The sequence below is a fragment of the Trachemys scripta genome, chromosome 12 (genome assembly GCF_013100865.1).
Source record: "Trachemys scripta elegans isolate TJP31775 chromosome 12, CAS_Tse_1.0, whole genome shotgun sequence".
NCBI lineage: Eukaryota > Metazoa > Chordata > Testudines > Emydidae > Trachemys > Trachemys scripta.
Genome location: NC_048309.1, coordinates 18,432,930 through 18,453,190, shown reverse-complemented (window position 1 = coordinate 18,453,190; position 20,261 = coordinate 18,432,930). Strand labels below are relative to the sequence as shown.

At 44.8% G+C, this 20,261-nt stretch overlaps 1 protein-coding gene and 1 long non-coding RNA gene across 8 annotated transcripts in view; one reads left to right on the top strand and one right to left on the bottom strand.

The window, feature by feature from the left end:
- Positions 1–20,261, bottom strand: part of LOC117885729 — an 88,261-nt gene that overhangs the window by 51,956 nt on the left and 16,044 nt on the right. For all 3 annotated transcript variants that reach the window (XR_004647833.1, XR_004647831.1, XR_004647832.1), the window contains exon 2: positions 13,605–13,796. This is a non-coding gene — a long non-coding RNA (uncharacterized LOC117885729). The remainder of the gene's footprint in view (positions 1–13,604; positions 13,797–20,261) is intronic.
- EYA2 (EYA transcriptional coactivator and phosphatase 2) overlaps positions 1–20,261 on the top strand; it is a 153,113-nt gene that overhangs the window by 123,443 nt on the left and 9,409 nt on the right. For all 5 annotated transcript variants that reach the window (XM_034787160.1, XM_034787158.1, XM_034787162.1 and 2 more), the window contains 4 exons: positions 10,864–10,922; positions 14,989–15,149; positions 17,295–17,409; positions 18,042–18,163. In XM_034787160.1, coding sequence (XP_034643051.1) covers positions 10,864–10,922; positions 14,989–15,149; positions 17,295–17,409; positions 18,042–18,163 — 457 coding nt within the window. The remainder of the gene's footprint in view (positions 1–10,863; positions 10,923–14,988; positions 15,150–17,294; positions 17,410–18,041; positions 18,164–20,261) is intronic.

The window sequence follows — 20,261 nt, the reverse complement described above, 5'->3', positions numbered from 1 at the left end:
CCTCATTACATTTGAGAACATTTCCCCCCTTGTTTTACTTATCTTTCAAGACCTGAATTCAGTTGATGGCTTGCCAAGCACCTCAGAGCAGGGTGAGGAATGTCACTGCCTAGACAGTTACAAATGTCAGTGAGGATTTCAGCTGCTGCAAGCAGAACAGAATCCTTAGCTCAGGTCTTGGCAGGTGAAAAATTCTTAAATTCACCTATAACTACTAGAAGAAGGTTTATTTAAAGTGACCCAGGATTTGAGATTTCCAGTCTTAGCTTCTGGTGCCTTAATGAAGGGCTATCACAAAAACTTCTAGAATTGGTCTGTAGTCCTTGCAAGACCTGATGCACTGTGTGACCTAGTGGGTAAGTCTCTGCCCCAGTTTTCCCATCTGTAAATGGAGATGATGATGATGATGACAGCACCCTTCTACCTCAGATAGGTACTGTGAGTAATTAATTAATATCACCATAGCCCCTGTGAAGGTGGAGAGGACTACGTAAGTGTTAAGATTACATCTACGCTATGGAGACGATACCACCGTTGCTATGCTGGCATAGCCCTGTAGTGTAGATGCAGCCGTACGCCAACAGAAGGGTGTAGGAACACCACCTCCCCGAAAGAAGTTAATTGTGTTGACAGAACACCACTCCCATCAACATAGCTGTGTCTACGCGGGGGGTTATGTTGGCATAGCTACCTCGGTCAGGGGTGTGTGTTTTTACACGCCACTGACTGATATAGCTATGTCAATATAACTTTTCAGTGTAGACCAGGCCTAAGTAAAATCATTCCCTGGAGTACTGTTCTGTCACCGTTAAGTTTGTCCACATTAGTCACAACCTGTTGGCTCCAGGTTAAATTCACAAAGAATGAAGTATTCTGTTGTTCTTTTTGTCACTCTACATGCTGATGCATAAATCTCAAAAAGGTCTGATTTGGTATGAAGAAATTCACAAAGACTCCAGTTGCTTCCTTCTCCAAACAGTCCAAGCCCACTGGAGCAGCAAACCTGTGCTGTTAAAAACCTTCCGCTTGATTCTTGGGTGTGTGGGGTAATTTTATGTTATCTGAGCCTGTTTGGCACATCCGTAGCAAAGTTGTGTGAGTATGGGATACAGGTGTACTGGTGAAAAGAAATGATTGTACTGATTTCTATAGCACTTGTCAGTCTGACTGCTTTATTTCAGAAATGTAACGCACAAGAACAACAAAATAAAAAACTGAATAAATGGGTCCTGCATCATGGCTTTCATGGACCTGACAGTGGGAGTGAATAGCAGTACAAGAGCCTTCAGCAGAGAATGTGTGACTGCAGGACATGAATTGTTCAGAACCCAGTTCTGAGAACAGTTACCCCCAGCTAGCCTTAATTACCCAAAGAGGATTTGAGGTGAGAGACAGGCTTATCAGACAGCTTCGAAGATTGTTGTCAACAAATATCAGTAGTACAGCTGGTTGGAAAGCAGTAGGTGTTTTCCATGGAATTTTATTTTCTTCCCATAACTTTTTTTGCAGAATTTTCCCAGTTTTCTAAATGAAAACATCCTCGTTTTTTTTTTTTTTTTGGGGGGGGGGGGGGAGGCAGAGGGAGCATTAGACTTTTCACTGAAAAACTGAAATTTTCAGAAGAAATGAAAACTTTCCACAAAAACGTTTGTCTTGCCCTACTCCCGTCCCCCCAAGAAAGCAACACAAAAATGTCAACTGTCTTTATTCACTAGCCATGCTGCTTCTGCATCTTAGATGATAAATTAATGACTTTCAGGCCAGAGTATTTGCAGAGTGATAGCTGAGGATTGTGTGGGCACCAACTGTTGGGCTTGAAAGAGATACAATGAACAATATTCTATTAAAAAAAGAGACAGGCAGAAAAACAAGCATAGAGACTGATTCAGTTTTAGATCTACTGAGATTACAATATACAGCAGCACCATCAAGTGGCATAATGGTGACCTGAGCAGGGCTCAGTAAGCTAAATCCAGACTGTGGTACAATGCTGAAACTGCCTGTGGAGCTGCCCTGCATTCAGGCATATACAGAAGAAAGGCAAAGTGAGAGCTTGTATTAGGAACAAAAAAACTGCAGGGAGGTGAGTGTGATGTCTGATATTGTTAAACCCCAGAGCAAGAGAACTTGTGTTCAGGCCAGTCATTTTAAGCACAGCTGCTGTCATTTCCGCACAGCTGAAAAAGGCCAGAGGAACTGAAACTAACCATTTATTTGAGCCAGCCCTAAGGCAAACGAAGAAACTGAGGGAGCTCATTAGTGGTAGTACAGTGTCCACAAAGAGCATCTATTTATTTCCAGGAAGGCAATGGCACAGCAAAGCTTCTGACTGCCCTATTTTCCCTGCAGTCAGCTGCAGGACTTGCATATGGATGTTGTACTGGAACCACAGATATTAGCAGATCACAGAGAGAGAATTCAGACTAGTGTGCTGTATACACTTACCCCATCCTCTTTCCTGGCAAGGTGAGTTTGTTAGAACAGTGGTTCCCAGCTCTTGGTGAATATACCTGTAATAGCCACTCCAGGTTTTTTTGATGCTGGGTACATTCCTTGTCTCCCATTATCCCCTTGCACGAAGGTCCCCTCCGTCTACAACCTTCCTTTATATTGAACTAGCAGTTCAAGCTGCTAAGCCTCCAAATGCTGCTGTTGTGCTCACCTTCCAGACAATTGCACACGTTATATGCTATAGCAGTTGAGTCTATTCTCACACATTCAGGCATGGAGGCTGGAGTGCTCCAAGCTCTGCAGGTTCTACCATCTGCAGCTGAACACGAGATAGGCAGTAGCAGCAAACCAGGCCTCTGCCCAGTGGGTGGGTTGCCAGTTTGTCATTAGGGAGTTGGGCGTTACCCCATTTGACTTCAGGAGGTTTTTCATTGATCTATACAAGGTCTTTTTACTAGTTTACTAGTGGTTTCCCAGGAGCAGGGCCGGATTAACTCTCCTGTGGGCCCAGGGCTATTAGATTTTGTGGGGCCCCTGGGGGTTTGGAGTGGACTCAGGGCTGGGGCAGGGAGTCTGGGTGCAGGTGTGGGGTCTGGGAGGGGGCTTTGGGCTGGGGTAGGGGGTTGGGGTGCAGGAAGGGGGCGTGGGGTGTAGGCTCCGGCCGGGAGGCACTTTCCTCGGATGGCTCCTGGTCAGGATCCCTGCCTACCCTGGCTCCGCGCTGCTCTGCTCCCCGAAGTGGCCGGCATGTCCGGCCCCTAGGCAGAGGGGCCAGGCTGCTCTGCAAGGTGCACACTGCCCATGCCCGCAGGCACCACAGGCACTGCTCCCACAGCTCCCATTGGCCACAGTACCTGGCCAATAGGAATTGCGGAGCCAGCGCTGGGGGCGGGGGCAGCACGCAGAGATTCCTGGAATGCCCCTCGCCTAGGAGCTGCAGGAACACATCGGTGAGCCAGTGCTTGTGGCTCCAGCCCCAGGGGTGGGGTGGGGGGCACTGAGGCTTGGGGATCGGTGTCCGATTCGGGGTGCGGAGACTTGCCATGGGCCGGATGAAAAGGAGCAGCGGGCTGCATCCGGCCCATGGGCCTGTGGGGCCCCCCTTAGCCTGAGGCCCTGGGCTGCAGCCCCTAAAGCCCCTGCATTAATCCAGCCCTGCCCAGGAGGAATAGGAGCTAGTGAGTTAGACACTGGTTAACATCCATTTTATGAGCTTCCCTCAAATGAAGGTTTTTGTTTGTGTGTTTTTGTTTTATTCAGTTACAGCTCAGTACCCATACACTGTGTATGGAATGCTTGTCTCTAACCCAAAGGCATTAGAAAGGAAATTTTGCCCTGACATATAATTTTGCATTTCAATTATGGCATTCTTCCAGGATGGTGATCACTTTAAAAGAAATGCCTGAAGACCAAGATTAGATTGTTTGAATTAGACTGCGAAATCCTGTGATTCCAAGGGCTGTCTAAAGCAGCACGCTGTATAAAGTAACCACTTTATGATTCACACACAGCACTCCTGGAACTAGAATTGGGTGTGACTGTCATTTGCATAGTCATTTCCATTATCAGCAGGTTTTCACTAATGTTGATGCACTAACAACCATTAACAAGGCACAATAGAAGATTAATTTAAATTTTATTAGAACACTGGCTCTTTGTGGCAACTAATGACAGCATAAAATGAATCTTTTAAATGGCAGGCGGTTGATATATTTGTGTCCATGCTTGATAAGGTCCCAATTCATTGCTTACCTTACCAAGAAAAGACTGTTAAGTGAGGTTTATTTAAAAATAAATAAAATGACAGCAAAGACCAGCTGGCAATTTGAGGGTTAAAGCAGCAGGAAGAGGATAAGATACCCCCTGCTATTTAGTGTGTATTTTGTGTTACAGTAGCACCCAGCGGCTCCAAGTGAGATCAAGGCCCGTTTATGTTAGGCACTGTACAAACACTTCCTTGCCCTGAAGAGTTTATAATCTAAGTAGACGTGGCAATCACAGGACAAGTTTTATCCCTATTTAATAGATGCGGAACTGTTTATGCTGTAAGCTGCAGTTTTCAGTGCTGCAGTGGAAGCTCAGGGTGCTCGCTATAGGTGATAGCGTGTCACCTATTAAAGCACTCCCAGAGGATGCATGATGAGAGGAAAAACATTTGTGAAGCATTGCAGTGAGGCTGAAAACTTTCCACAGCCCAATTAGCACTTGTGTAGATCATCTGCAACCAGATTAGGATGCGGCTTCCTATCATAGCAAAACACTTAATTCACAGTTTGAATCAGATGTCTGGGGGCGGATGCCTTCTGCTCACACCAAAGCTAGTCTGCTCGTAGTTGAGAATGACTGCTTGGCTGATACACAATTGTGTGACATTCTAAGTTAAACATTTTGACAAAGCTGGAGGGAACGGCAGTGTTGTCCTCTTAGGGGATGTGCTGCCAGTTTGTCTAAGGAAATACTAAGCAGTCTAATTTTTTTGTAATGCTCTCACATGAAAAATGAACAAAGCCAAGAGGGCCTTTTGGGGAGATTTTAGGGAGATATTACTGCAAAAATAATTCATCCATTTTTTTTATTAGCTGCAAACAGCTCAAGAGTTTAAGTGGTCTGGAGCCATCGAACTTCCACTGTTCTACTGTAGAGGAGCTGAATTCTTAGCATTTTGCCTGTGGAACTTGGACTTTGCTGGCTGAGCTGAGCATGTGACAGTGGCAGTGGAACAAAAGCATTGACCCATCAGGAGGGTCCCAAAGACAAAAATCCCAGAACTCCATCACCCTTGGAGAGAGAAGTTACTCAAAGGCTCTGCCAATAGCTGTTTCTAGAGCCTGATTTAATAGCTACACAAACTGGATACAATATACAGCTCTCTGTAGGCAGCCAGGGCACAGCTGTTCCATCTTTCGCTGCTCTTATCCTTGCCTGTGCCATGGACAAGCAGAACACACGCTCTCCCCTGCTTGCCTCATGCAAGGGTAGCCTGTTAACCAGGGCTCTGTTGTTATAACTAGTCCTTTTTATATGCCTTTGGCAGTTTTCCAAAGGGCAGCGGGGAGGTCTGCGTCCTGGATTCAATGTATAACTTATTTGTGTCTGAGTGTGTACCCTCGTGCCATTGCTTTGACAAGGAGTGGCCAACCTGTATATGTGCAGGAAAGAGCACCAGCAGTAGCATTCAGGCAGCCTGACTCAAGCCATCCTCACTTGGTTGGCAACCTACTTAAATAAGCCAAATCACCGTGAGATTGACGGACAGCCAGCCCAACGCATGGCCCTGAGTAAAGGGAGCTGGTCAAAGTATCACCAATCATCCGACCAACTTGGTGACAGGAGGAGCTTGAACCTAGAGCAGGGGCGGGCAAACTTTTTGGCCTGAGGGTCACATCGGGTTTCCGAAATTGTATGGAGGGCCGGTTAGGGGAGGCTGTGCCTCCCCAGACAACCAGGTGTGGCTCGGCCCCCACCCCCTATCCGACCCCCCTCCACTTCTCGCCCCTTGATGGCCCCCCTGGGACTCCTGTCCCATCCAATCCCCCCGTCCCCTGACAGCCCCCCCCAGGACTCCTGCCCCATCCAACTCCCCGCTCCCCTTTCCCTGACCATCCCAGGACCTGCCCACTGACTGCCCCCTGCCGCCCCATCCAACCCTCCCCTCCTTCCTGACTGCCCCCCCCCCCGGGACCCCTGCCCCCATTCAACCCCCCTGTTCCTGCCCTCTGATCGCCCTGACCCCGACCCACACCCCTAACCCCCCCGCACCGGTGGCTGGCGGCGTTACAGCCATGCCCCCCAGAGCAGCAGGACAGGCAGACGTGCCACCTGGTTGCAGCCAGCCACGCCACCGCACAGCCCAGAGCACCGGGTCAGGGCGCGGCTCTGCAGCTGTGCTGCCGGAATAGCATTTTCTTACAAGCCTTCGTATCAGTAACTGCTACCACTAGCACATTCCTACAGGGAGCAGTTTAATACTCTGCACTGGCAGGAGCTTGCAGCCCCGCCGTCCAGAGCATTGTACGGTGGCGCAGTGAGCTGAGGCTGTGGGGGAGGGGGAACAGCAGGGGAGGGGCCGGGGGCTAGCCTCCTGGGCCAGGTGCTCAGGGGCCGGGCAGGAGGGTCCCGCGGGCTGGATGTGGCCCGCGGGTCGTAGTTTTCCCACCTCTGACCTAGAGCCTTCCCCTGATCACTGTCTGCCGACTGCCTCCTTGTTGCACACAATTATACATCTCACTGTAGATTAGCCAATTCTTGGCTTGAGTAACTTAAAAAGTGGGATTTATTTCTTTGTCCTGGGCAGCAAGACTTAGTGCTGTGTGTGAACCATAACAGAGGACCCAGGACCTCAAGAGGGCTCTCCAAGGTGCAGCATTCCCATCATACATGGTGACACAAATGTCACCTCAATCGGGACCCGTTGTCAGTGCAACCCAGATGCAGTCACACAAGGCCCAGATTTTTAGAAGTGTGCGCACAAATGCGTGTGTGCTTTTGCATGGTTAGCTTGCAAACTCAAGGAGTGTTGTTGCCCAAATGACTGGTTAGATTTTTTTGCAGTGTTGTAGCCATGTTGGTCCTAGGATGTTAGAGAAACTACGTGGGTACAATATCTTTTATTGGACCAATTTATGTTGGTGAAAGAGTCAAGCTTTCAAGCTACACTGAGCTCTTTTTCATGTCTTCAGACCTGTAGATCGAAAGCTTGTCTCTTCCCTCTACAGAAGTTGGTTCAATAAAAGATATTCCCTCACCCACCTTGTCTCTCTGCTTAGATGTGTAACTGATCATCTGCATACACAGTTATTGTGATGCACACAAATTAGATGCCTGGGTTTATATGCCTGCAGTCTAAAAATGCAGGCGACACAGAATATTATGTATATATAGGTCTCATATAGCATTTTACCTCTTCAAATCACTGCAAACACATGAACTAATTCTCACACCCCCATTGAAAGGCAAGTATTATCCATTCTCCATTTTATTAGATGGAAGAGCAGAGAGGATAAATGACTTGTTCAAGGCAATATAACAAGGCAGGAGCAGAATTAGAACCCGGGTGCCTTTGGCTTCAAGTTCCATGCTTATTTCACTAGACCAGGGGTTGGCAACCGTTCAGAAGTGATGTGCCGAGTCGTCATTTATGCACTCTAATTTAAGGTTTCTCGTGCTAGTAATACATTTTAATGTTTTTAGAAGGCCTCTTTCTATAAGTCTATAATATATAACTAAACTATTGTTGTGTGTAAAGCAAATAAGGTTTTTAAAATGTTTAAGAAGCTTCATTTAAAATTAAATTAAAATGCAGAGCCCCCCGACCGGTGGCCAGGACCCGGGCAGTGTGAGTTCCACTGAAAACCAGCTCGCGTGCCGCCTTCGGCACAGGCGCCATAGGTTGCCTACCCCTGCACTAGACCCTGCTGGCTCCCTATGCATCTCTATCTAGAAAGATGTGCATCCCTCTCTTACACATTTGTTTGGTGGGCAGTCTAGAAAAGCAAAACAGAAAAACATGCAAGTGTCAGAGAGATTAGTACAGTGTTTATAAACCTACCTTTTGGAGCCATCCCTGGGGGCTAAGCATTCTGAGTGTTGTTCAGTGGCTCTATTGCTACAGTGAAGGATAGCTGTTTGTTTAACCAAGCATAGCCTAAATATCACCTGTTGTAGTCTACACATACATGAGAGGTCATTGGCTGTTTTACCTGGGAGAACTGCATATTTACAGTACTTATGGAGAAAACATTAAGGGGCACATCATGATGTCAATTGTAAGGGCATGTGAACCCTCAAGATGCTCAGAGTTCTGGTTTATTTTGGTTAAGAAAATAAGTCTGGATCCTCCTCCAAACCTCTTGAGCCGTTCGTAAAATTTGGACGTATCATGAGCACAGGCTGTTTCCTGTTATTTTAGCTTGTCTGTATCAGGTCCCACCTGGATGCAGAAGTAAATAAAAGAATGGTCCAAACATTGCAGAACTTTAGAAAAGGTTCAGTTCTCAGGGGCTCATTATGGTGGTTGGGGCCTTTATATTTCCTGAATCAGGTATAGCCTGTGTGCACCATACTAATCATGGTAGCTCTATGAGATCCCAGAATATCATTTTAAAAAAGCCAACAGATGTGAAAATTAAGGTTCGGAAATGTCCTCATTGCTGATTTTCATTCAAACAATCTGGATCTTCTGTTCAGCTGCCCAGATATTCCTGTCCTACTTCCCCTCTCACTAAGGTCTCTAGTAAATTCTGTGAGAATGAAAAATTAGTCTGGTAACCAAGTAGTAAAGCATGGTCTACATTCTTGCCTTGTTCAGCTTCTCTGTGTTTTACCCAGTAACATGATAGGGTCGGCTGGTGGACTATGAGGTAGCGTCTCACCAAGTGTCATGGTATTTTATTAAGTCAGAAATGTGATAGCTACTGTTGTCACACTTCAGTGTACAGAACAATTCATTCGTAAATGAGAAAAGCAGATCCCCCACAAATACCTTTCCCCTTACATAATGCACAGCATAATGCACAGCACAATGCAACTGAAGCTGAGTGGGCTGTGACAATATTATTCCAGCGTGGCTTTCACAGCTCACAACCACTGCTGGGAATGTTTTTTTAATTTTAGAATGGGGGCGTGTGCCAGCAGAGATCTGTTATTAATTTATTTTCTCAGCTCTCATTTGTAGAGTTGACACTCACTTAAAACAAGGGCCTCAATTATAAAGCAAGGAACAGAGGAGATGGGAACCCATTGGATTAGATACTTTAGAAACCCCTACTCAGCAAAAGTCAGGACTTGTATCATAAGGGATCCAGCATTATACTATAAGGGAAGCAGCATTAATACATCTCTGACATGATGGTTCTTGAAATTTTGGAGCTACATTTTCAAAGGAAAGTGTGTGCACAAAATCATATGTACTTCCATCGCATTACAACCCTCAAGTGCATTTGCAGCTCAGGAAACTCTGCCTTCCTAGATAGGGATGGTGGGTAGAATTTTCAAAAGCACTTGAGCAATTTAATCATTTTTGAAAATGGGCCTAAGTTCTACTTTCAAAATGGCCTCAGTCACTTAAGTGATTTTGAAATTTGTACCCAATCTGCAGAAATGTAGGATTTGTGAACAGAACTGTCTCACATGCATTTCTGAAGGCACGTTTGTGATGTCCTCCCTTTGGAAATCTAGCCACAAGATTTTTTGTGTGTTGGCGGAAGGAGTGGATTTAAATAGAAAATCCTTGGCTGTGTAAAGAGACTACTACAAGCTTCATACTGTAGATAACAAAGAGTGATTAGTGAAGCAGATAAAACCACATTAAGTATCATGGATATTGCTTAGAGTCCCCGTCCACTTCTGTAATTCAGTGGAAGATCAGCCAAAAAAACAGAACAATATCTGCTGACTTCCAAGGGCCTTTGCAACATACATTGTCCTTTCCCTGCAAGACTCAAAGAAGAGAGAGAGAAAAAGGCTCCCTGACTTTCTTCCCATCCCCTTTTTAATCACGCCAAGTCAGAGAAAGAAACCATAGAAATAACATTTCTTGAGATTTTGAGGTAAAGCCTTCACCACTCAAACAATGAAGAATTTAGATGATATGATCTAGAGTACATATTTCATGCTCCAAGTGCATAATCTATTCAGTTTAAATTTCCTGTGTGGTGATTTCCTTATTACTTATGTGTATTATTTCTCAACTTTGTCTGTGGAATGGGGATCTGACAGGGTCCCTTCTCTTGGTGGATGGACAGGAGAGGATAAAGCCCCAGCAAGCACTGGGGGAAACACTATAGGAGCAAGACAGGTCTCAGACAGGAAATTTCTGTGGAAAGACCTAGAAAAAGGGTGTTTCTTCTTTCCCTTAAATTAAGCCTGAATATTCTTATTGGTACAGTAATGCTCTTTAATGCGGAAGGCTGCTGATTCAGATACCACACAATGTATGTAAACTACTAATGGTTCTCTGTTTTACTGGTTAAGAGACAAATAAGTTCCTTTGCATCAGCTTTACACATTTCTGTCTGAAGAGGAAGAACTTTCACCTTAATGTGCAATTGAAGAACTATTGTGAGCTCAGACAATTCTTGCTTAGGCACAGTTATTCTATTCATGTTGTGGCCAAGCAGCATCTGAAATTGGATTGTAATCTAATCAATTGACTGGAATTTGTTGAGAGTATTAGCAATACCGGGGGACCTGATTTTACCTTAATATCTGTCCTTAATGTGTTTTTCATTTCATGATACTTAGTCCTGCCATGAGTGCAGGAACTGCACTAGATGACCTCTCGAGATCCCTTCCAGTCCTATGATTCTATGATTATTCTATGATAAAATTCTTCCTTCAAATTTGTTATTCCAAGGCAATATCATTTCCTGATTCATTTGGATTTTTTTGTTTTTGTTTGTTTATGCTTTGCAGGATTGTGACCAAATACACATAGACGACGTATCATCAGATGACAATGGACAAGATCTAAGGTAGGTAATCTCTGGACTGGAACCTCCATCTCAAACAGTCCACAATTCCTTGGAAATGGCTTGAGAATGAGCAATGGTATAATATAAATAACATTCTTGATCTTGCTGTTTTCCCCTTCCACATTCCTTGCATTCATCAACGCATGGGAGCACAAAACTCCTCTTTCTCACACTAATATGCCCAGGCCTTACTCTCACGCCCTGTCCATACTAAACTTTAAACCATACTGGAAAACAAGTTTGAAAATGGGTTGAACTCAACTCAGCTACGCCAGTTGCAAATAGGGTTTGGCCAGCCAACGTAGATTGGACCAAACCATTTGAAAACCATTCTTGAGCTTAGAATTGTGCAGTGCTGTGTCTGGACTGTATGAAACTCAGGCCCAGAATTCCCAGGAGCTTTGCCCAAACTAATGGGAGAGTTCCCACTTTTGCAGCTGAAGGTCCTATATGTATCCCCATATTCTGTGTTGTTACAAGGAAATCGTATGATTGTGGGTTACAGTCAGGGCCGGGTCTAGCATTTTTGCTACCCCAAGCAGCAAAAAAAACGAAAAAAAAGCCACGATCACAATCGGGGGCAGCTCTAGCGCCCCTTCATTCTACGGCGGCAATACAGTGGCAGGTCCTTTGCTCTGAGAGAGAGTGACAGCCTGCCACTGAATTGCTGCCGAACTGCCACCCCCCTCTTTGGCTGCCCCAGGCACCTGCTTGCTACACTGGTGCCGGGAGCCAGCCCTGGTTACAATGTAATTATCATATTTTCCACTGGAATTGACTCCTGGTTACAGTATTGTTATTTATTGTAAGATCTCAAGATTACTGTGGCAACTGTACTATTAACACATCACCCTCCTCTACTAGCTATATAATTTGAGAATTAATTGCCTCAATGCTATGCATCCCAGCCACTTATTTTCCATGTGACATTTCTTTATGTGGGATATGTTGACAACTCCATGGTCACAGCATTGATTACGCCAGGCATGAGCTTCATGGCTAAGAACTGTGCAGTATTTTGAAAATTTAGTCCTGAATTTTGGACTTTTTCATGCTGCACTGAATATTATTCCCAAAAAAGTGGTACCTTTGATCACTGCTACCAGAAACTCATGAAGGTGTTAGACATATTCCTCAGTGAAACAACCCTGCAATTTAGGCTTATCTGTCACCTATCACAGAGCACAGAATGGTACAGCCAGAACTCAGTGTCACAATAAAATGTCCTCTTTGATTTAAAGGAGTGATTTTTAGTGTCCAGCAATCTTACATAGTGAATGGCAGGTAGATCAGTAAAAATTGGCTTTGTCATGAAAATATTACTCCAAATTTGCATACACCAATACTGTGTGTATATAAATCAGGTAATCATGCACATGATAAATTTGCATGTGCATTTACCAAAGTGTTTGCACGTGCATTTGCCAAGTGTGCATGTACATTCACAGTAATTGTGTGTACAAATTGGATGTGCAGTTGTTCACCTACATTGTATGGCAACCGGGACCTATATTTACACTCTGTTGTTTTCCAATGGGTTGTTTATATGATGAATGGATGTAGCTACATGGTACAGAGTACTATGGAAGCCTCATAGGGAAGGCAGTTCTCCCCACACAGAAAAGCTTCACTCAGAGGAGCAGGGCCAGATTAACTCTCCTGTGGGCCCGAGGCTATTAGATTTTGTGGGGCCCTGGGTTTGGAGTGGGGGAGTGGGTTCAGGGCTGTGGCAGGGGATTGGGGTTTGGGAGGGGGTGCAGCTCCAGCTGGGGGGGGTGGGCTCTGGGGTGGAGCCAGGGATGGGACAGGTAGCTGGGGTGCAGCAGAAGGTTTGGGGTGCGGGCTCTGGGGGGGGAGTTTGGGTGCAGGAGGGGGTTTTGGGCTGGGGTAGGGGGTTGGGGTGCAGGAGGAGGTGTGGGGTGCAGGCTCCAGCTGGGAGGCGCCTACCTCATGCAGCTTCTGGTCGGCAGTGCAGCAGGACTAAGGCAGGATTCCTGCCTGCCGTGACTCCACACTGCTCTGCTCCCCAAGGTGGCCAACACGTCCGGCCCCTAGGCAGAGGAGCCAGACCGCTCTGCGCGAGGCATGCTGCCCGTGCCCACAGGCACTGCCCCCGCAGCTCCCATTGGCTGCGGTACCTGGCCAATGGGAGCTGTGGCACTGGCGCCCGGGGTCAGAGATTCCCTGAATGCCCTTGCCTAAGGGCTGCAGGAGCACATCTGTGAGCTGGCACTTGCGGTGCCTCTGAATTAATCCGGCCCTGGAGAAGAGGTCTTATGTCATTTGGGATTGTAGTTTATGCTTTGCAAAGCACTGAAAGAATGGGACACTTTCAGGCTGTTTTATTAGCCTATAAGTAGGCTCTACTGCATAGCAAATCCAAGTATGAGTGCACATATATATAAATGATAAACTGGATTTTACCTTAAGTAAATTAGTGCAAACAATCCTTGCCTGCTCTGAGAGTATATGGGAAAGCAATCTGCTAACAGCATCTCTTTTCATCCTGCAACAAGCCCAAGCCCAAAAGATCTCTGCTGCTTTTCACATACTTCTCATATGCTTAGGGAAATTAAGCCAAAATAATTTTGGGAAGTGAGTTAAGCTAAATTAAAATAAAATGTCACTTTACTTCTGAATGAGCACATCCACACAGGAGTTTAACGTGCTTTAAATTCTCACCTTTAGTTGATTTGACTTAACTTCCTGCATAGACAAGGCCTTTGTCGTCTTTCCTATATGCCATACCCATTTTATTCTCTTCTTCTGGGCTCTGCTTGGGCGGCGTTAAAGAGATTTTGCTGGAGAATGTTTATGACCATGCGTTGTAAGCAGCCACTGCTCTTTCATTCCACTGTTAATTATTTTCTTGTTCTAAAACAGGTTCAAAGCCCGGTATTAACATATAATGCCAAACAATCAGAAAGGTCTATATCAGAATTACCTTCTTTAGGATATGAGTATTTCTGCAGACAGATAGTTGCATTAGCATCTGTGTTTCAGTAAGCCAGGCATGCATAGTGATTCAGTGTGCAGTTGTGATTTTCATGTAGAGGACAGTCCTGTTTTTCTCTGTGTTCAAGGTAGTTCTAAGACTCTCACAATGAATGGGTGGTAATAACCAACATGTATGATGTCTTCATCAGAAGGCATTTTCACTGTTTGTGCCCCATAAATTCCTCATTGTTTTCAGAGATGTGTAGAAACTAGCTATGAAGAGCAGGGTGGGATAGCTCAGTGGTTTGAGCATTGGCCTGCTAAACCCAGGGTTGTGAGTTCAATCCTTGAGGGGGCCATTTAAGGATCTGGGGCAAAATCAGTACTTGGTCCTGCTAGTGAAGGCAGGGGAGTAGACTTGATGACCTTTCAAGGTCCCTTCCAGTTCTATGAGATAGGTATATCTCCATATGTTATATGGGAGCAGTGCCGGGCTCCACACCTCTGGCAATCCTGTTAGTTCTTCATGCCTGAAAATAGGTTTTTCTTGCCAAAATTAATGGACCAAAATTTTCACCCCATTAATCCCCATATAGGATCAGTAGTTGTATCCAGTCGCACATGGAAAACCATATCTTTTATTGTACAGATCTGGCATTATCACGCCAGATGTTTAAAACCGTCAGATGCACAATTGTAAAATGCACATGCAATTACATACCTGCATTTGTGTAAAAAAATGGCCCTCTAAGTCAGTCCGCCTAATTTGCTTGTATAAGTGTGTGTTGGGGGGCTGATGGAGAGTTGTGCATGCAAATAGGTGTACCCACAAATTCAGCAGGAGTGGTAATGGGAATTGACTGAAGATTTAGCCCAACAAATAAATTAGCACACACAAATTGATAGGTATTACCAGAAACACCGGTAGGGCAAGAAGAAATTTATTCCTCCTCCTCCTGTGCTTTACCAGCTGCCTCCATTACTCTCCAGCAACATCTGGTGTCCCTCTTCCCTCACCCCCTTCACTTGTTTCTAAACCCTGTTGGAAGGAACTTTGTATTATATAATTGCACTAACACTCTTTCCCGTTTCTTCCTCCTCCTCTTTCCCCTGCTTCCCCCCCCACCAGCACATATAACTTCTCAGCAGATGGCTTTCACAGTTCAACTGCTGGTGCAAATCTATGTCTGGGCTCTGGAGTTCATGGGGGAGTTGACTGGATGAGGAAATTAGCATTCCGCTACCGTCGGGTGAAAGAGATGTACAATACCTACAAAAACAATGTAGGAGGTGAGTGTCTCCACCGGGGAATGGCCCCTTTCATCTCTCAAAAAAACCTCTCTCTGTTCAGCAGGATAAACACTACAAGGTAGGTGTGTAGCAAGCAGCATACTTAGGGCACCTTGATCTTTGGAGAACTGAACTGCTAGGCAAGTGTTTCAGCAGAATTCAGCAGTGTTATCCTTAAATAACAGTGGTCATGACAGAATAGCCTAGGCACTCCAAAAACAAGGAGCAAACTCATTTGTTATAGGGGGAAGCGCAGTCTAATGGTCAGAGCAAGGGACTGGGAATCAAGACTGCTCCTTATCCTGTTCCCATCTCTGACACATTGTAACAGGGTGGGTAAGTTGCAGCCTGTCTACACTAGAGTTTTCCCATGTGCAGACTGGGGCTAATACCTAGCTCACATAGGTGTGTTGTGAGGCTTGGTTAGCTTTTGCCAAGTGCTCTGAGGTCCCGTGAAAGGCATTAGAGATAGTGGACCAAGCTACAAAATCTGGATCTAGATGTCACACGCCCTTCCCAAGGTCAGGAGTTGATCAGACAAGAGGTTGTGGTTCAGGCCTATCTCTAATTAGCAGGAAATGAAATATTGCTGCTCCTAAGAGGGCTCTGTAAAGTTCTGTGTTCCCCATGCCTGTTCCCCTGTACACGAGAGGAGAAATCAAGCCCTGCTTTAAGAGCCTTACACACAGCGTGCTGTGTCTACTCGAAATGAAATTATTGTAAGGTCTTTCAGGAGGGGCTAATTTCTGTTCTCTATTGTACAGGGCCTAGCACATTCAGCACTCCAATAATAACGGCCTAGGCACTAATTCCCTAACCCATGGCAATAGGTTAATTAAAAAAATATATTTTTAAAATGTACATTTCATTCACACTGATATTTGTGCATCTAATTAAAGGGCATCCCATCTCCAAAATCCTTGGGATCCCTAACAAATACAATTAAAACCACATATCTTTGCCAAAAGAAAGCTGTGTGACCCAATAAATTAATACCAGAGCTGGTGCAGAAAACATTATGTTCATCACCTCCCCAAACAAACAATAAATAAAACACAAACGCACCCTTCAAACAACCTAAAACCAATATCTCGAGTCTCACACAGAGGGATGCATAGATGAGCTCTGGTGTACATGGAAGGAAAGAGTATTCCTTAGTCACAGTTCCCTATCCCACATCCCATCAAAATGATATCACAAGACAATGGGATGGTCTAGCCTCCTTGATCTCACAGCCCAGTTTCTCTCTTAGGCTGGGCTGGGATTTTGTCAGCACAAGTGTCTCAGAACTAGAACCAGAACAACATATAACCAAAAATAATAATATTCCTAAAGGTATTTTAAATATTTGCCTTTTACGTATTTAGTGGGAATAATGACCTTCCCATATATACTGGGAATAACGACCTTGTGGACAGATTTTTAGGGGGATTAATGACCTGCAGGACCCAACAGTCGTCTGTTTCTGCTCAGACCTCTATCCCCTCCGCACTGGTCGTTAATTCTCAGGAAATGCCCGCCACCTCAATCATTATTGCTTAGTTCTATGGGAAATTTCAGAAAAGTATTCTAACTGAGCCATGCAAATTGCTAACCACAGAGACAGAGCCGAGCAAAATACTGGCTAAATATGCCAGTGCTAACTACCACATCAGTGAATGTATTTCAGAGAAGGTTTCTCCATACAACAGGCCCTTAGTCGTGAAACACTTTGCACAGCAGCCATCTAGAGGTTCAGTGGGTTGAAGAAGAGACCAGTGACAGATTAAAGCCCCTCAACTCATGACTTGTGCAGAAGAGACTGGGGTCAAGATGGGAGGGGGAATGAGGGAAGTGGATGAGTAGGAGTGAGAAACATTGGGGGCATTCAGGGCATCATCTACTTTGAAGCGATGTCCAAAAAGAAGGCTAGCAGCAGGTTCAAGAGGGAGAAGGGAAGGGGACTCAGGGCAGAGCCTTGACACACTCCATAGCAGCAGGATTAGGAGTCTCCACCAGGAATGAAAGAGGAGCAGCTTGAGAGGTAGGATTCAAACATGGCCAGGAGAGAGCAGGAGGCCCTTTGGAATACTGTGTACTAAGCTGTGCAAGACATTCCCTTTCCGTGCAGCTACAAATAATGTTGCTTAATTTCCCTGCTTGCAGGTTTAATAGGAGCTCCTAAGAGGGAAACCTGGCTGCAGTTAAGAGCAGAACTGGAAGCTCTGACTGATCTCTGGCTCACTCATGCTCTCAAGGCTCTGAATTTGATACATTCCCGGTAAGAACAGCTTAAGGAATCACCTACATATGAGATCCAAGAGTTCTTTTGCTTCCCTTCTTTTCCTCCAAACAAACCAGGGCACGTTTATAGGATTTTGCTGGCCAAATCTGTGGGAGGCCCATCTGCACATGTTTTCCAGATTTGTATTATCCAGGGTAGGGGTGAGCTCAATCTGATACAAAGGACTAAACAAAAGAAAATCAGCTGGTTTTCCTGCCTTGCTGCTGGATACCCCATTTGTAGCATTCCCAGGAAGGTACTAAACAGATTTGCAGGAGACCAGTAAGAGGAAATAGAAGCACTACTAGCCCTGACTTAGTTCACCCAAGGGACCCAGTGTAAATGACATTGGAGATTTACCACCATTTAAAGCACCTCAGTGGTTGGTTGCGATATACACTGTAAGTCTCCGTCTTCGTCACTGGTTTGTTTTAAATGATTTCATTTCTCATAAATTAATAATAGATTGTACAAAAAACCTCAGTCATTTTCCATCACATAATCACCAACTTCTCTGGAGCTTTCTCCGGTTGCATCCTGCCCTGTGCTCCCAGCACAGAGGCTAACAGGAGAAAAGGACACAGTTTGCCTCACTCACTGCAATTCCAACTATCCACTTTGTTTTCTAGGCCTAACTGTGTAAACGTGTTGGTCACCACAACTCAACTCATACCAGCTCTTGCTAAAGTGCTGCTATATGGACTGGGCACAGTCTTCCCCATTGAAAACATCTACAGTGCAACAAAGACAGGTAAGAGCAATACAGCTAAGGCCTTGTCTAAAGTGCAATTGGCTGTTTGTAACCAGGTTGTGGCCCTCGAATCTGATCCACTTACAGTGAGCACGGTTGAATTGTGTTCCTGCAGCTTTATTCACAACACAATTACATGATCCTCCTGTTGGTGCCTCCACATCTAACATACTAACTGCCCATGTTTGTATCAGTGCACCATGGGACGAATCAAGGTAGCTCTCCCATAGTGTCTCAGTGGGCGATACAGCGCCTAGGAGACATGCACACCCAGCAGCATTAGCAGCCTGTGGGCCATATGTTCTGGGACACCCTATCTCACACATCTGAGAGGAAGGAATTCTAATCGAACTTGTTACATAAATATGGCTAAAGGTCCTGTTTACACTGCAGGGCTGGGCTGGACAGTGAACTGGACCCGTTATAGAAAAGCAACCATGGATCAAGATAGAAAAGCTGTGGTTATGTGCTGTGATTGCGAGCAGATATTAATGATCTTGTTTGCTAACACAGACCATGTTTACAGCTATATCTGGTTACAATCTTTGAATGTAGACAGGGCCTAAGGAAGGAAGAATGATGGTCTTTTGGTTCAGGTGTTGGACTGAGAAACAGGAGATCCAGGCTCAATTTCTGACTCTGCCACAGAATTTCCGTATGATCCAGAGCAAGTCACTTAAGCTCTCTGTGGTTCAGCTTCCCATCGCTAAATTGGGGCTAATAATACTCAACTACCTCACAGCAGTGCTGGGCAGATAAGCTCATTGTTTGCAAGGCTGAGACACTTGGTGAGCACCAAAAGAAATGCCTTTTGTAATAATGTTGTTTGACAGCTGACTGAGAGCTCCTTTAAATCAAAGCATATGGACTCAACGCTGAGATACATAACTATGAATTTCATGGATCACACATCTGCACCACACGAGTATACATGCTGTTCCCACTAAACTCTTCCCTCTGCATGCACCAGGCTCAATATAAAACCTGTGATGATTTTCTGGGGGGAGACTTTTTTGATTGTTCCAAAGTCTTGGTCAGGAGTCTGGCGAGTTCATTCTTACAGTGACCAGAAGTAAAGATGCAGAGATTATAGAGAAAGCAGGATGGTCTAGTGTTCTGAGTATGTGACTAACAACCAGGGACTCCCAAGATCTCATCCTCTCTGCCATTGTGACTCACTGTGTGACCGTGGTCAGATCAATTAAATTAAAACTTTTAAAATTTAAAAAAGTTTGAGAATGTTGGCCTTAATCTCTGGGGGTCTCTGTTTCCCTGTATGTACAGAGGTGATGATCATTCGCTACTTCCCAGTGAAGATTAATGGTGCAGTGAAGATTAATGTTTCTAATTTGTTTTGTAAATGTATGTTAAGCAGCACTACTATATCATATTGCCACATCAGGAATGACCAGATAGTCCTATCTGCTTTCCCTTTGTGGGTAAAAATATGGATAAGAATGTGAATTTCAGCTTCTCACAACGCCACACTAACATCCAGCCAACAAGAATTATACGAGGCCTAATATCCAAAAAACCCTAACCTCCTCCAGAGGCTGTACATCCCTTCTTCTTGCCCTTCTGTGATATTATTAATTATTTTTATATTGTGGTGAATACATACCCAGAAGCTCCCTGAACCTCTGACGTTCTCTTGTGGCTAGCACCTCTTAGGTTCTTGCACTCCCTCAAAATGACAAAGCTGTCCCGCCCCAATAGAACTAGCTTGCAAGGAAGGTTGAAAATGGAAAATGTCAACAACAACAAAACAAACAAAAAAGTTTTCATTAAAAAAAAATTGTGACCGAAAGCTGAAAGTTTTTCAGCTGAATACTATTTGACAAAAATTGAAATGTTTCTGCAGAAAGCAAATACTTTTCATGAAAAATCCTGTGTAATAGAAAGCCCAATTTTCTATCAGACAGTTTGGGTGGAAATTTTTTGGCCAGCCCTACTGGATAGCTCATAGTTGTCCTAGGTTGTTGGACTTAAACACTAAATCATATTTGCCATGTTGCCAACGCCAAGTATTCACAAAACACTAAATTGATTTAAAAATCAAGAGATTTTAAAATGATAAATGTTGGGTTATTTTTATTTG